This window comes from Trachurus trachurus (assembly GCF_905171665.1).
Source record: "Trachurus trachurus genome assembly, chromosome: 22".
Classification (NCBI taxonomy): Eukaryota; Metazoa; Chordata; class Actinopteri; order Carangiformes; family Carangidae; genus Trachurus; species Trachurus trachurus.
In genome coordinates, this window is record NC_139907.1 from 6,985,900 (window position 1) to 7,003,763 (window position 17,864).

The window sequence follows — 17,864 nt, forward strand, 5'->3', positions numbered from 1 at the left end:
TGTTATCTTGATGTGATTTCATTATGCCTCACTCGTGTCATCTCCAAACTGCAGCATAAATAGTAACGTCCAGGCTTATATAGCCGGTAGCCTTGCGTGGTCCGATCAAAGGTCGCAGCAGCAGCAGCAGCAGCAGCAGCAGCAGCAGTGTGTCGGTGCTGAGATAGGTGATTGCCTCTGGGTGGAGCGTCTTGCTCGGCCGGGGTGGTCACACTGGAAGTAAAGCTGTCAGTGACTGCGCGATAGCAAACTACGTCCAACCTCCCACGTTACCGTGAGTGATCTACAAGCCTACGAGTTCAAAGGACACATTGCCCTGCCCTTGAGCCTGCTTTGCTCGCGAGAGCGGAGCGGCTTTTTCTTTATCAGGTGGAGGTTGTGCTGGGAGTCGGCCACTGCAGCCTCAGTCAACCTGGGAGACACTTTCTTCTGCTGGAGCTCGTCCACCAACCAGAGCCAAGATGCCCAAAACAGTAAGAGTCTCTTCTCGTGTTTTAACTGATCAAATCATTAAACATGTTACTGAACTGTCTTCTTCCTGGTCCAGGTTTCAAAAAAGGGTAGTGGAGGGTTCATAAAGTCAACTGTAAGGTTTGTTGAACTGGTTGTGTTAACATGGTTTTGAGAGAGAAACATCATTCTCATCACAAATGATGTAGGTTTCTTTTTATATATATACTTTTAGCTTCTTTTGTTTTATCTGGGAGTGATTTCCAAGAGGCACCAACCCTTCTTGGCATTTACTCATTAACCAAATGTAGAGTTTGACCCATGCTGCTCACATTCCTGACAGAAACAATGCTCCTAAAACGCCACTTCACAGCTACAAGTGAACCGAGTAGTCAAGCATACCTAATGATAATCATGGTAAATTACCTTTTTTGGACACTTGGACTTACGATGTCAGCAAGCGACTGACTTTCCCCCCCCAACAACTTCAACAATGACTGTATCATGTAACCTGTTTGATTTTCTGAGCCGGTCAGACTTAATCAATTTCCCATCCGTTGAGGAGAAACCACCCTTGTGCCGTTTTTTTATTTGCTGAAAGTCCTAAATGCCCTCAGTAAGAGTTACTTAAGTATACAGCATCAGCGAGTGGGAGAGCTGATAAGAAAGGCCCGGCCTGTGCATTACGTCTGCAACTCTGCACTTATATTGACACTCCAAGGAGAAAGCTGTTCTTAAGAGGTCGTGCTGACGTCGGCCTCAAGTCGACTGACGCAAAATTAATGAAAATATGAGTCATGATATCAGGTACTACTGGTGTTTATCTGGAAACGGTAGTTAAGACGTTTGTAGATACCAGAAAGAACAATGAAAGTATGAACGATTTTTTTTACATTTTTTTTTATCAATGGAGTAAGACAGTGATTGATTTTAATAGTTAACAGCCGGCATGACGACTGTGTGGCTGTGGAAGATAACAGAGAGGGAAAACCTCAGCAGGAGGTCGTCCTCTCTCAGGCGTTTGATAGTGGAAAGTGGAATCGGTTGAGAAACGCTATACGGACGCTTCATAAATGGATGTTCCAGTTTTTATGTTGCCCAAGTTTCTGTGGTGTTTATCTTTATGACACCCGGGGCGTGCTCTTGTGTAACTTCATAAAACGATTGTGTAACTGCTTCAAGACCAACTTGGCCCCGCACTAAGCCGGGGTCAAGCAGATTCTGTGTCTTTGTCTTTGGTGTTTTGTTGTTTTCTTTTGGGAAAATATTGAGTCTCACCCCCTTTTTTAGTCGTCGTCTGGGAAATCCACTCCAGAGTCAGACTAATGCGCCACTTAAACTGCTTTTGTTGTAAAAGTCGTTGGTCTTAACTTAACAGTGGCGAAGACTGAAGGCAACTTGGCAAGCAGCGAGTATTTTGATATTTTAATCTGCCCTATGTGCAACCTTGTAGCACCTCGCAAGGGTAGTCCAAAGTCTAATGAGATAGTGAGCAATTATGGTTTATGAACAATCCACTTCACAGCTCCACTTTAAGTGCATCCTCTGCACAACTGACTATATTATTTATGTTTTTTTTTAACATCCTAACAGTTGTTTTTCATTATCAAAAATCACCAAAAGCTGCAATATATCTGCACTTTTTTAAGATACAGTTCATTCATAATAAAAAGGCCAAATTCTAATTTTTATTTGTAAAAAAAAAGAAAAGAAAAAGAGCTAAACGCTTTGACAGAATGGAAACAGAAAACAGAAAACCTCTTTCGTCATGTGACTTAAAGACCTTTTCTTGCCGCAGGTCAACGTTCGCGTCACCTCAATGGATGCGGAGCTGGAGTTCTCCTTCCACCCCAACACCACAGGGAAGCAGCTCTTCGACCAGGTCCGTATGGCACAGTATGCAAAGCACTCCTATAGACACTTAACGGATTTATACGTTTTTATCTTTATCATTGTAGTTTTTATTAACTGGGACCTTGAGAACTTGGCACCTGATAAAGTTGAACTGTGCAGTTTACTAGCAAGGTGTTCGACTGCAGTCAGTCAGTCAGTCAGAGAGTAAACGCCTCATGATGATGATGTGTAATCTTAAGACCTAACCATGAGATAAGGTGTGGGAAAAAATAGTAATACCTCAAAAATCGAAGTGTTTCATGCTGTTTTTTTTTGGCAGAAATGGACTTCCATAAATATAACATGAGAGTAATGGTATTAAACAAAGACAAGAGACATTGAACATTTATTGTCAATATAATAATCAGTCAAAATGACATAAGAAATAATGTATTAATAGTTCAAAGTATTCATCTATGTGCAGCAAGTTAAGTTTATTAAGGCATTGACAATATTAGGAGAGATATAAGTATGATGTGATTAATTTAATTGAAATAAAAGCCCAGGATTTTTTATAGTGCACACTCAGCCAAAAGCTGAATCATCCATAACCTGATAGCAACAGTGACATCACAACCCAACAGTATGACGCCCTCTCTACCTGTAGCGTCTCGTGTAGAGTGTAATTACCTCAACCTTTGCACTTGAAGGCCGATCTATGATAAAGTGGTTCTGAGGCTTTAGAGTACGTTCACCACCACATCAGCAGCTGTTCCAGATGTTCACAGTGACACTGATGTGCTGTAAACTACATCTTTGTCAAAGGTTTCTCCTCTTCAGGGAGATAAAATCCTGTTTTAGGTGAAGAAAAGCAGTGAGAGATAATGTTTTTTATTATTATCATGTCTGTAATCGTCTGTATGTGTGTGTGTGTGGTGTTGAAGGTTGCCAGAACCATCGGCCTGCGTGAGATCTGGTACTTTGGGCTGCAGTTTGTGGACGCCAAAGGATTCATCACATGGCTGAACTGGGAGAAGAAGGTGAGTTTGTCGTGGCACTGATAAACAGTTTTTTTTACTCTACACTCCTCTGTAGAAGCTTTAAAAAGTCAGCGGGTCCTCACCAAGCAAATCATTTCAGTTCCTTAGTCTTTAACTTCAGGTTGGTCAAGGTTGGAAAGCAAATGGAAATACTGTGCAATCCCCAAACATGCACTTAAATTTCACTTTCACTCTGAAAAAGCTCACATTAATAAATGAAAAGCATCTCACCTGCAAGAAAAAGTAAGAATTACCCTGAATATTAAAGCTCCCATATGTAGATGTTTGTATTAAAGCTCCGTCAAAATAAAGGTAGATGTTTGTATTAAATCTCCTTCAAAATAAAGGTAGATGTTTGTGTTAAAGCTCCATACAGTATAAAGGTAGATGTTTGTGTTAAAGCTCCATACAGTATAAAGGTAGATGTTTGTGTTAAAGCTCCATATATTTTAAAAGTAGATGTTTGTGTTAAAGCTCCAGACAGTATAAAGGTAGATGTCCATGTGTAGTGTGATTATAAAGCAGCTCTAGGTTCTATATTAATACTGTGAAAGTATCAAAGCCTCAGTCCACAGAGAAATGCACACAGCCTGTATTCAGAAACTGAGCCTTAAAACCAGCCGTCAGGACTTCCTGTCACTTTGTGATGTCACAACAAAGCAGTTGCACTAAGCCCCGCCCACCTGGACCCACCATCCAACACTTGCAGGATTTTTTTTGTGTGTGTTTTACTTGAAATCTGATATATTCTTATTATGGGATTACTCTGGAAACAGTCAGCCAATCAGAAGAGAAGCTCAGAGAATCCTCTCTTCTGATTGGCTGACACCAACCTGTTGTTACTAGGCAAGGCAAGGCAAGGCATCTTTATTTATACAGCGCATTTCATACCAAGGCAACTCAATGTGTTTTACATAAAGACAAAACATTAAAAAAAAGAGAGAGAGAAGCATAAAACAGAATAAAAACAAACAAACACTAAAAACAGAGTTAAAAGCAAGAGCAAATGAAAGTAAAATAAAAGAAAATAGATAAAAGTTTAAAGTTCTTAAAAAGAGCTCAGCTATAAGCACGTGAAAAGAGAAATGTTTTTAACTTGGATTTAAAAGTGGATTTAAAAGTGCGACTAGAGCTGCTGAATGAGGAGACGGAAAACTTCACAGATATTTTTTTTTGTCTCTTTTTGAGATACTGTTGCTCCTCTCACATGTCCTAACTCTTTCTTTCTTTCATGCTCTTATTTGTCCGTGCTCTGCTCAGGTCATGTCCCAGCAGGTGAAGAAGGAGACTCCCCTGCAGTTCAAACTGAGGGCCAAGTTTTACCCGGAGGACGTGTCCGAGGAGCTGATCCAGGACATCACCAGGAAGCTCTTCTTCCTGCAGGTGAAGGAGGACATCCTGAGCGAGGACATCTACTCTCCTCCGGAGACCGCCGTGCTGCTGGCCTCCTACGCCGTCCAGTCCAAGTACGGAGAGTACAACAAGTCGGTGCACAACCCGGGCTACCTGTCCTCCGAGCGCCTGCTGCCCAAAAGGTGAGTCTGAACTTGTCATGGAAAAAGACTGATTATGATAATGTTATCATTTGTGGGGACAAGGAAATACAAATACAGACAATCTTAAAGGTATTTACATTAATCAACCAGATAAATAACTCCATTATAATATACAGGGATGCAAACAGCGCGCCGAAAAGCGAAACTCGCTTTTTTCATGACCAATTAGGTGACTTGTGTGAATCATTCAGATCCGAAGAGTTTTTGTTTTGAGGGGGGGGGGGGGGGGTCTCAGCGTCTCAGCTGGGGTCAGTAAAATGTTTTTCTAACAGGCTGACAGTGACAATCACGTGAAACTGAGGCGAACTCATTCATGGTTTCTGATCATACTGATAACTGCCAACTGCCGACCTCCAATGTAGACGCGCGACGTGCGCGCTCGTTACCCAAAGCGGCGCGTATCCGCGTGCAGTCGGTACGTACATTACTGTGTCAGGCAGGTGTTTCCCACGGAGCTCTGCCCCGTTTCAGAGGTGAAGGAGAGACGTCGCCTCCGCGATGTAGAATGTGTTCAATTAAAGTGAAACTAACACATTATATAGGCTATGTCCATTACACACTTTTAGGCCTTAAAATGTCTTAAATTTGTTGAATTATTGTGTTCAAGTCTTAAATAATTTTAGACAGGTCTTAAATTTTCTTTTGCCCACCATGGGCGAGCATTTCACTCGCATTTGCCCCCTAAAAAAAAAAGACATGTGTGAACCGGGAAAATCACAAAAAAGAAAGAGCACAACCTGCGATTGGTCCAAAACTACAAATCCCACAATTCTCTGATCCAGGACATCACCAGGAACAGTAGTTAGTGTAAGTAAGGGAGAGTGGAGCTGTAGGTGAAAAGAGGAAACAACGCACGTCTGGTCCTGTTCTATGTTGTTCGTTCACACCGTCACCGTTTATTCGTTACGTCCGCGGTGTAAAAGGCCGTGACGCAAAGACGCGATTAGGCGCGAGACGCGGTAGACGCGACTTTTTTTTTTTGCGACGCAATACACGCGATTCTTTTATGGCGACGGGACCCTCGCGTCTTCGTCTATTTCATCGTGTTTGGTGGGAAGACCCACAGGGGCTTCCCACACAAACACGAGGAACGCTTTTTTTTCGCGCGAGCTTTTACGCGCAACCAAACGCGAGATACGCGAGAAATGCGATTTATCGCTCGTTTTCACTCGTTTCAAAAAAAATTCACGAGCCCGCCAACAACTTTTTTTTTTTTTTTCAAAGGAGGTTCAACTGGACTTAGTTATTTGTCTAGGAAGACGTTTCACCTTCATCCAAGAGGCTTCATCAGTTCATGTAGCATCTGACCAGGCTGGGACTGGTCCAACTATCTGGTGTGGAGACTCAGTATAAGTCCAGTTGCTTTCGATTTAACCTCCTTTGAAATACTATGACCTGGACAAATGAGAATATGCACAGGCCTACAACAACATTTCTGCTCTCACCAACCATGGTTGAGGTCACAACGCTGCTGTAGCTGCTCTGGAAGTCCGAGACACTGAGGCCAAACGCCACCGTCGCTTCTGATCCATGACGGCGAGTTCCGGGCTGATGAGCTACAGAGGATCAGCAGGACGCTATACCCAGTACCGGCCAGCTCAGTACAGAGGGGGGGGGACGATAACGTGACGCACAGTATACTGTTATGAGACACATTATGCATCCCAACTGTCTTTTTTTTTAGAGGATTTTTTTTTTTTTTTACCAAGAATGCGCCCAAAAAAGTCATGATCCAGGGGCCAAAATTCGAAACAAATATATATTTTTTTAAATCATAGGCTAATTCTCATTATTCTCCTGATGTCGGTTTAATGTAAAGCTGATTGCGGTCTCTGATTACACTGGTAACATCCTTCCTATTCACCTCCAATGTAGACGCGACGTGCGCGCTCGTTACCCAAAGCGGCGCGTATCCGCGTGCATTCGGTGCGACGGCGCCGCCGTTTCCCCCCCCGTGCATGTCCGTTGCTGTGTCAGGCAGGTGTCTCCCACGGAGCTCTGCCCCGTTTCTACGGTGAAGGAGAGACGTCGCCTCCGCGATGTAGAATGTGTTCAATTAAAGTGAAACTAACACATTATATAGGCCTATATGTCCATTACACACTGAATGGGATGTTAAATCCCATGTCTTTATTTCTTCTGTTTATTTTAATAGTAATAATTATGACTAACATTCAGTGAAGACCTAAAAATCAGTATCTCCAAAATTGAAATATTGCAATGGTTTTTATTTTTTTAAAGCATTTTTAATCTAGAAATGTTGGCCTTCTGAAAACTGTCCATCTATATGCACTCAATACTTGGTTGGGGTTGAACTACTGGAAATTGACTTTTCTGTGATATTGTTAATGGTGAGGCCCCCCCCCCCCCCGCCCGCCCGCCAGACAATTCCTCTCTTTTTTGGTCCTGACCCGTTTGCATCCCTGAATATATATATCAAAGAGCTGACACAACACAGCAAAGCTGGCAGTGTGGCTGCACAGCTTGCAAGCGGACAGTGGAAGAAAGCAAATAAGTACATTTATCAAAGTGCTGCACTTGGGTAGAATTTAAAGATACTTTTCATTACTTAGGTTATAGTAGTAAGCATATTACTCTTTATCTTTCATTACTTGTTTTTTTTTTGTAGATCAATATTCTTAAAACCAAAAAATCACACAGATTATTTTGTATTATTTTATAACAAGTCGTTGTATCACTGCATTAATGTATTATTGATCATCATAATACAATAATATACACTATTATGATGCGGGGCTTCCTGCATAATCAGTGCTTTCACATTGGGTACATAAGTAAATTTTGATACTGCTCCTTTAAAGTTATTATATTATTACAAGTACAAAAACATAACTCTGGAGAAGTGCAGGGAAGATGGTGTTTAAACCAAAAACTAAACAATAAGTACTTCCTTTTTATTTATTTATTTTTTTACTTACCTTATATTTTTTTCATTTTCTCCTAACAATGGAAAGAAGGGCAATTAAAGAAGTGGGACAACTGATCGATTTATTTATGATTTGTGGAAAAGGGGTGGTATTCAATAAGCACAGCTTCTTCTCACTCCTTTTCAAATACGTATGTATGATTATGCTTTTGTGTTTTTGGTTTCCAAGTTTTGTTCTTTAACTTACAAACTGAAATTGTGCCTTATTTTGTTTTACATATTTACGAAATAAATATTTAAAAGAGAAAAAAAAAATAAAATAAAATGTATTAACAAATGTGCTGTTGCAATAAAGACATACAGTATCAGGACAGGGGAGACGTGACAGTGCAGCATGTGTTTGTGTTAGCTCTGTATGTATACACACACACACACACACACACACACACACACACACACACACACACACACACACACACACACACACACACACACACACACACACACACAGACTGTTGACACCTTCACCTGTGTGGGTTGCTGATAGCTGGTGTCTCCCCTCAGAGTGCTGACGCAACACAAGCTGTCCAAGGACCAGTGGGAAGACAGAATCCAGGTTTGGCACGACGAGCACAAATCGATGCTGAAGTAAGTGAAGGATGATGAATACGAGAAAAAAAAAAAAAAAAAATCATGTTTTAACCTTCATTTTAAATCTGGTTTACTTGTTATAGGAAGAAATACAGTAACAGCCCTGCTCTTACAAATTAAAATTTAAATCCGTATTTGCTTGTGTGTTTTTACATTTCTGAGCCAGTTTTCTGCTTTGTGTGATTGTTTATTTTGTTACAGTTAAAAAGTGAATCAGTAAACAGGCAATTTGGCATCATTATCCTGTAATTACCCCTTGTGTCCCCAGTGACTTAACTCAGTCACATTTTACAGAGTCCACATTTATTTATGATAAACTAATATGAATATTTAAGTCGCTAAATGTACAGTTTCATCTGCAGTCCCTGAATTAGTGAATATAATTTCTTCTTATTTCTAAAAATCCTACTTGAATCTGTTCGTACTGCTCTTAATGACGAGCAAGAATCTTCTACACCTGGATAAAAACTACTAGTACTTAACCACCTTTACAGAAAGTACTGTGAATTTAACTTTCAAAATAAAGACTCAGTTACATTTTACAGAGTCCACATTTATTTAAGATAAACGTTTATGAATATTTATGTTTCTAAATGTACAGTTTAATCTGCAGTCCCTGAATTAGTGAATATAATTTCTTCTTTTTTCTAAAAATCCTACTCGAATCTGTTATTCTTGCTCTTAATGACGAACGAGAATCTTCTACACCTGGATAAAAACTACTAGTACTTAACCACCTTTACAGAAAGTATTGTGAATTTAACTTTCAAGATAAAAGGAAGAGACAGAAGATGATATTACAGATGCTAAATTAATTGAGCTTAATAATGATAATAATAATTAATTGGAAACTAAAAGGTTAAGTGACTGTTGGTCAAACCCTGCTTGTATTAGTCCAATACTCTTAATGTAATGAATATGAAATGATACGTCTTACTGTAGATCATTAATACTCAGAGGTCAGGTCCGTTTGTATTCTTACATTATTTTTCCGTGTCTTTGTGCGACCTGAACAGGGAGGACGCCATGCTCGAGTACCTGAAGATCACTCAGGACCTGGAGATGTACGGGGTCAACTACTTTGAGATCAAGAACAAGAAGGGCACGGAGCTGTGGCTGGGAGTCGACGCTCTGGGACTCAACATCTACGAGAAGGAGGACAGGTCGGTCCATAAATACATGTCTGAAGGATACAGGCCCTCAGTATTAAAGGGATAGTTCACCCAAAATTCAAATTTCACTCATTTTATCCGTGGCTTCGTCCAAATTTGGCGAACTGGGAAGAGGAGCTTCCGCTACAAAACAAGCTTGAAATATAGACTTATTTAATTTTTTTCGGAACAATTTCGCATTTCGGGGTCGGTGTCTTTTTGTTACGAAGACAGTTGGTATCCATTTGCAACCGTTATATGGACATGTACTGCTACGCCGAGGCTGTTGTTGTCAAGAGGCCGTTCACCTGTTTCCCTCGATGCTACGACAACACACACACACACACACAAACACACACACACACACACACAGACACACACACTGGTCTGTCACTCTGCTGTCATTATGTTGTATAAAACCTGATCTCCTTTTTTCCTCCGTCCTCCAGGCTCACACCAAAGATCGGATTCCCCTGGAGCGAAATTAGAAACATTGCTTTCAATGACAAGAAGTTCGTCATCAAGCCCATAGACAAGAAATCCCCTGTAAGTGTTTCTACGGTGGCCCAGAGCGCTCAACACACTTCAACTTTAGAAAACACACATGCAAAGACACAAATATGCTGCACAAAAATTTAAAGTATATGACAACAAATGTCCACATGTTGCAAACTCAGTCCTAAAGACAGAAATAGTGCGTAAATGTGCAGAAATTACAGTTGGATGTCTTGAAACATTATTAAATAACTTCTGTGCATGGACAACTGAACTAAATAAACAGATATTGAATAACTATACTGACACATATACTATACTATACTATACTATACTATACTATACTATACTATACTATAAAGGCTAAACTAAATAAGTAAATTAAGTCAAGTAAATTTAGTAAACTAAATATAAGGCGTTTTATCATGATTTATAAGGCCAGGTATTATAATGCGTTATAATTGTTAGTATCTTGCTGACAATGCCCACATCAATAAAGCATTATTAATATAGTTATAATATGTTATAATTGGCTTATAAACGGGTATAACTATCATTATAAACACTCATAAATTATCACAAGACTTTATAACAATAAGCATAATCATAGAGCATTTTATAATGGCTTATAAGGTCAAGTATTATAATAGCGTTATAATGCTCTATAATGTGTTATGCTTAATGTTATAACGCCTTATGATCATTTATGAGTGTTTACTTATACAGTACTGCTTTATAACTCATTATAAGTATGGTTATAATGCGTTATAGAGATAGGCATCAAATAAAGTGTTACCCAAATCTACTTAAAGGCTTTTTATTTATTATAAATACTGGTTTCAATAAGCCATAATTTCCTCAGCGTAGGGGATCTTTACATTTCAGACACTGCAATGGTTAAATAATGTAAAAATAGCTTTTTGAAATGAGACCAAACTGTTGCTGAAGTCTTGTTTTCTCCCTCCCTCTCTCTCCCCTCTCTTCCTCTCTCTTCCTCTTCTCTCTCTGTCAGGACTTTCTTTTCTACGCTCCACGGCTGCGAGTCAACAAACGCATCCTTCAGCTGTGCATCGGCAACCACGAGCTGTACATGCGCCGCCGCAAGGCCGACAGCATCGAGGTTCAGCAGATGAAGGCCCAGGCCAAGGAGGAGAGGCTGCAGAAGAAGATGGAGCGGTGGGTGAAGGGTTAATCCGCTCAAAAGATTAAAAAAGACACAGACGTGAGCATCGGGATAAAGTTGTTTTTGTGTGTGTGTGTGTGTGTGTGTCCTGCAGGGATCAGCTGGAGAGTGAGAAGAAGAGGAGGGAGGCCATCCAGAAAGAGAAGGAGCAGATGGAGAGAGAAAAGATGGATCTGATGATGAGGCTCCACGAGTTTGAGGAGACGACCAAGAGAGCAGAGAGAGGTGAGACAGGATTTTAGTCTTTAACCCTCCTGTTGTCCTCCTGGGTCAAGGAAGGAAGGAAGGAAGGAAGGAAGGAAGGACAAAGGGAAAGATTGGTAGAGAGAAGGAAGGGGAAAAGGAAGGAAAGATAGAAGGAGGGAGGGAACAGATTGGGTCAATTGGGTCAAAAAGGAAGGAAGAAGTAAGGACGAAGGGAAGGAGGGAAGGAAGGACAAAGGGAAAGAAAGAAGGAAGGAAGGAAAGACAAAGGGAAAGATGGGTGGAGAGAAGGAAGGGGAAAAGGAAGGAAAGATAGAAGGAGGGAGGGAACAGATTGGGTCAATTGGGTCAAAAAGGAAGGAAGAAGTAAGGATGAAGGGAAGGAGGGAAGGAAGGAAGGAAAGGAGGGAGGGAAAAAGGATTGTGGAAAGAAGGAAGGGAAAAAGGAAGGAAAGGAGGGAGGGAAAAGGGATTGTGGAAAGAAGGAAGGAAATGGAGGGAGGGAGGGAGGGAGGGAGGGAGGGAGGGAGGGAGGGAGGGAGGGAGGGAACAGATTCATTCAAGGAAGGAAGAAGGGAAAAGGGAAGGAAAGAAAGATGGAGGGATAGAGAACAGATTTGTTCAAGGAAGGAAGAAGAAGGAAGGAAGAAGGGAAAGAAGGAAGGGAAAAGGGAAGGAAAGAAAGATGAAGGGATAGGGAACAGATCAGGTCAATTGGATCAAAAGAGGAAGGAAGAAGTAAGGACGAAGGGAAGGAAGGAAGGAAGGAAGGAAGGAAAGGGGGGAGGGAAAAGGGATTGTGGAAAGAAGGAAGGGAGAAAGGAAGGATGGAGGAAGGAAACAGGAGGGTTAAGTCTCATTTCTTCTGAGATGTGACGTGTCTTTACTGCCCTCTCCTGTTTCTTTGCTCGACATACATGAAAAAAGTTCAACTGGATGGATTTTGTTCTCTCACTTAGTTTTTATCGCTCCTCGATCTGTCGGGTTTTTACTGTTTTTGACTCACGAGGCTCATTATGATAAATGTACAAATCGAGATAAGAAAGAAACACAACATTCAAATCTCTGAAAGTTTCCTAAATCCACTTTTAATTAACATATATTTAAAATGCACACACACATGTTTTCATTTCCCAGTCTCACAGTGTTTCCAGGTGCTTTTTCATTCATGTTCAAGCAAACACACCAACACAGAGGATTATAAAGTTATGGCAACATGGAAAGCTCTGTTTACTAAGACAATGACATCAGTCACAAGGTAAAACATTGACACTTCCCAACCTGGGTGCTCCAGTGATATAAAAGGCTCCCAAGATAAATAAAATAAAAAAAATGTTTCTGTTACTTCAAATTATAGTTTCTTTTTCCTTATTTTAGCGAATTTTTTTCACCTTTTTCATGTTAAAACACACTGCCTGTCCAAAAAAAAAAAGTCAAACACTATTTGCTGTGGCATCATTTCGATAAGCTTTGTCCAGAGTTTTTCAAATATTCTCAATGGGGTTCAGGTCTGGACTCTGTGGTCACATTGGACCACGTTTCTTCCTTGAAGACGATGGTTCCCCACTCTCCTTCCAGTTTTTAATAATGCATTGGACAGTTCTTAACCAAATTTTAGTTTCATCAATCTCCTTAGATGTTTTATTTGCTTGATGCCAATAATTTGACCCTTCTGAAACAGATTAACATCTTTTCCACAACCAACATGGTTCTTTAAGAAATGAGACTGCATCAGTTATGGTTAAATAAGTTGTTGCCAGATGAAACATAATCATCCATGCAGTAATTATCCAATGGGAGGCTTTTACCTATTAGTTTAGTAATCCAAGTGGTGACTTTTTTTTGGACAGGCAGTGTACAACGTGTTTTATGCGTCTTTATGGCTCTTAAGGTCCCCAAGCCGAGAGTGTGTGAAGCCACAGGTGTAAATTTATGCCAGAAAAGCTCAAAGATGCATCTATCGACCCCTCTGATTTAACGCTGTGCTTTACTTTCCTTCTAAATGTTTTGCTGTGTGTTTCACTGACTTCCTCCTGCAGAGCTTCAGGAGCAGCTGGACCGGGGCATGAGGCTGGAGGAGGAGAGGAGGAGGGTGGAGCAGGAGGCAGCCCGGCTGGAGGCTGAGAGGATGGAGGCCATAATAGCCAAGGAGGAGCTGGCCAGGCAGGCTGAGGACCAGATCAAGAGCCAGGAGCAGCTGGTGAGTGGACTACGCTTGGAAAACTCAAGATCCTTCACGTGAGAGGGGAAAAAAAAGCTCACGATAGAAAAACACCCATTACACGTAAAGCTCCTGCATCCACGATAAACACACATTAACGCTTGAAACTGCGGTTTTGTCATGAGAAAATCATTTAAAACTCTTTCTCACACACACTAATGTCAATAGACACAAACAGTATTATCATCTTTCATTATGAGAATGGTGCACATGCATATATAAAACTAAAATAAACATTCGTCAATTAAACATCCGTCACAAGACACACTCGTTTCTAGTCAAAACAAATATCATTATACTTAAAATAAGACTCATCACGTAAAGCGCAGCTTGTTTTTAGACACTTTTTACTTCTTTCAAGCATATTTTTTACTTGAAATAAGTAGAAAAATCTGATAGTGGGGCAAATTTTTCTTTCTTATTACAAGCACAAAAAACTTGCTTTCACTGGCAGATTTTTTTTCTTATTTCAAGTGAAAATTTGCTTTGAAACAAGTGAAATGATCTATAAATAAGTAAATTTTTAGGTGATGAGACTTATTTTAAGTAGAAAAAGATTAGTTTTGACTAGAAATGAGACATTTTGACAAGAAATACAACAAATATTCTTGGAAAGATTTTGAGTTTTTGCAGTGCATCTGCAGGTTTTCACCTTCACCACTGGTTTTTAGCTAATATTTGTTCACATGACACTCAGTCGTTAACATAAACTCTGTCCATGCTTTAAGATTAAATAAATAGATATTCAATATATTTACTTTACGCAACGTGTGTGTGTGTGTGTGTGTGTGTCCTCCCTCAGGCTGCAGAGCTGGCCGAGTACAGCGCCAAGATCATGGAGCTGGAGGAGGCCAAGAGGACCAAAGAAGAAGAGGCTGAGTCATGGCACAACAAGGTGAGTTTCCAACGCGTGATCAAAGGAGGGAACCGGGCTCCTCAGGTGGAGCTGGAAAACGTCCAAATCAAACATCAGTTGGTTCGCTTTCATATTTTCCTCTCCAGCTATTTGGATTATATTTAAGACTGACTGGAGCAAACTGGACCCTGCTGTGTTTTAATTCCTTCTATGTCAAGAACAAAAGAACTTCCCACACACTGTTAACTTGCAATAGGTCTTTTACTCCTGGACAAAGCAACGTTTCGGTCGATGTGACCTTCTTCTTTGAGTACAAAAAAACCTTTAAATGGACAACACACGAACAAAAAAATAACCAATCAGAAGCAAGGTGATTAATCACTGCAAGCTGTGTGATCAGCTGAGTAAACCTTATTGACAAGACACCATAAACAGAAAATAGTAAATATCAAAAAATATTACTAAAAATGAAACAAAACATGTGTATAAGACCTTCTAGGGGAGTGCATGAGCTCACTCAGTACCATGTATAGTTAACTATTTATAACATATTTAGGATGCTAATTCCCAAATGTTCATAATTTTATAATAATAATTGTATTTATATAGCGCCTTTCATACATGAAATCTTTAAACAAAACATCAAACAATTAAAAACAATATTAATCAACAATCAGGCAGTAATAATACACAGTGACAATAAAACAATAGCAATGATAAAACAAAAACAATCATACGAGTAAAATTATTGTGTAATAAAGCCAAGTTAAAAACGAATAAATTTTTAGGAAGATATTAATAAAAAGATGCCATATATGCTCTATTAAAAAGGAATGTTTTAAGTCGATTTTTGAAAATAGAGAGGGTATCTGCCCTGCGAATTTGAATTGGAAGTTGATTCTAGAGAAGTGGGGCCCGATGGCAAAAAGCCCTGCCGCCCCAGTTATAGATAAACAAGATTCAAAAACTGCGCTTTTATCTTAATTTTTTTATTTTTCAGTCCTTTTAAACACCTTGAAGTGTGTACCTGTGAATAATTCAAGCTAATGTCTGGTAGTTGTCAGTGTTTTCCAAAGGTGAGATGATCCTGAGAGCAGAGAGCACCTCACCTGTTGCTCACCAAGTTTCATTTGTTCTTAAACCTGTGAAACTTGCACTAAAGTGGAGAAAATCAAACTCCAGCGAACTCCAACTCCAGTAAATGACCCCGATGTTGCAACATAACCCATTATCACAGCTGCCCTGGGACAGCAAGTATAAAAATAAAACATCTGTCCCTGTCCACCTTCATCCCAGGTCAAGGAAGTGGAGGAGAGTCTGATCAAGACGAAGGAGGAGCTGCACACCGTCATGGCCGCCCCGAACTCCGTCCCCGCCGCTCCTGCTTCGTCCTCCTCCTCCTCCTCCTCCTCCTCGGACAACGAGAGCGACCACGAGCACAGCGAGGAGAACAGCACCTACAGCGCCGAGCTGCAGTCGCAGGACATCAACAACCAGCGCGACGAGGAGGAGAGGCTCACCGAGGCCGAGAAGAACGAGCGCCTGAAGAAACAGCTGCAGGTCAGTCCGGGGTCAAACGAGTTCACGCAGATGTTCCTGCAATGCACACAGCATTTAAGAAACTGTTTCAGTCTCAATAGATAGATAGATAGATAGATAGATAGATAGATAGATAGATAGATAGATAGATAGATAGATAGATAGATAGATAGATAGATAGATAGATAGATAGACTTTACACTGTAAAAACCCAAAATCTTACCAAGAATATTTGTCTTATTTCTAGTCAAAACAAATCTAATTATAACTAAAATAAGACTCATCATCACATTAAAACATTAAAAAGTAGCTTGTTTCTAGACACTTTTTTTTAAAAACCTTTTTCAAGCATATTTTCAATTGAAATAACTAGAAAAATCTGATAGTGGATCAAGTTTTTCTTTCTTATTACAAGCACAAAAAACCTGCTTTCACTGGCAGATTTTTCTACTTATTTCAATTGAAAATTTGTTTGAAACAAGTGAAAATTATCTAAAAACAAGTTAATTTTTAGGTAATGAGTCTTATTTTAAGTGGAAAGAGATTAGTTTTGAGTAAAATTTAGACATTTTGACAAGAAATAAGACAAATATTCTTGGAAAGAGTTTGAGTTTTTGCATTGTATTGATCCCAAGCTGGGAAATTACAGTGGAGCAGCAGCGTTACACAGACACACAGTGACGATACAGTAACGATAACAACATATAGTATAAGAATATATAAAGAATAAGAATATAAAGAACAAACTATACATAATAAAATAGCAAAATAGCAATTGCAAATACAATAAAATGTAATGTATAAAAAGTATATATAATAGAATTGGCAGTGTTGATTTTAGTGACTGTAAGTTATGACCAGAGTTTTTTAGCAACAGTTTTCCAGCTGATGTTGGACTCATTCCTGTGGATGAACTCTATAAATTTGAATAACTCAACATCTGCTCCTTCCACAGATGCTGAGCTCGGAGCTGTCAGCCGCCCGCGACCACGACCAGAAGACGCAGAACGACCTGCTGCACGCCGAGAACGTCCGGGCCGGCCGCGACAAGTACAAGACGCTGCGTCAGATCCGTATGGGCAACACCAAGCAGAGGATCGACGAGTTCGAGTGCTTGTAGGAAACCGTCCTGAGAGACCCGAAGTCCTCGCCCAAATACCTCGTTTCTCCCTCCCAGCTCTGCATCTTTTTAATTTAAAGTGTGATGTAATCTGATCGTAGCACGGAGCTGACATTTGCTCAAAAGCACTGTGTTTTTTTTGTTTTGTTTTTTCTTTCTTTGCCCTCAAACATCTCCAACGTGTGTATACCATGTTGAAAACAGTGGTTTTCTGCACATACTGCCTGAACCAAGCAGGTATGCGAGGTGTACTGTAGAAAAAAAAATATGTATACAGTATACACATATATATACATCATCATGATAAATGATTGAACAGGTTCTTGTAAATGAGCCTCTGCAGTCTTGTTATCGCACCTAAGTGAAGTGGTTAAATTCAAGTTTGTGTCGTATTAGTCACATACTGCAACCACGGCCTTATCGTTATTGTTTTCATGATCGATCAAACAATTTACTAAATATTTTATGTGTAAAAAAAAAAAAATGTTTCCAAAGTTGCCTTAACCTAAATAGAGTGATTAAAAAAAAAAAAAAAAATGAAACAGACACCAGAGACAGTTTAGCAATAAATGATTGATTAGTAAAACTATTGATTTGATTAATTCTTCTGTGAATCATTTACCCCACTACCAGTTTCCCCTGTTTTCATGCATGTGTCCACATAATGCAATTTATTTA

General features: G+C 39.9%; 1 protein-coding gene across 1 annotated transcript; it reads left to right on the top strand.

The window, feature by feature from the left end:
• The first annotated feature begins 155 nt into the window (after positions 1–155).
• ezra (ezrin a) lies at positions 156–17,647 on the top strand. Its single transcript, XM_083997977.1, has 13 exons — positions 156–473; positions 2,249–2,332; positions 3,228–3,323; positions 4,584–4,858; positions 8,331–8,414; positions 9,434–9,580; positions 10,018–10,114; positions 11,076–11,239; positions 11,341–11,471; positions 13,490–13,650; positions 14,474–14,566; positions 15,824–16,087; positions 17,022–17,647. The coding sequence occupies exons 1-13, from the start codon at positions 462–464 to the stop codon at positions 17,184–17,186; spliced, it is 1,773 nt and encodes a 590-aa protein (XP_083854103.1). The 5' UTR covers positions 156–461; the 3' UTR covers positions 17,187–17,647.
• Positions 17,648–17,864: the final 217 nt, after the last annotated feature.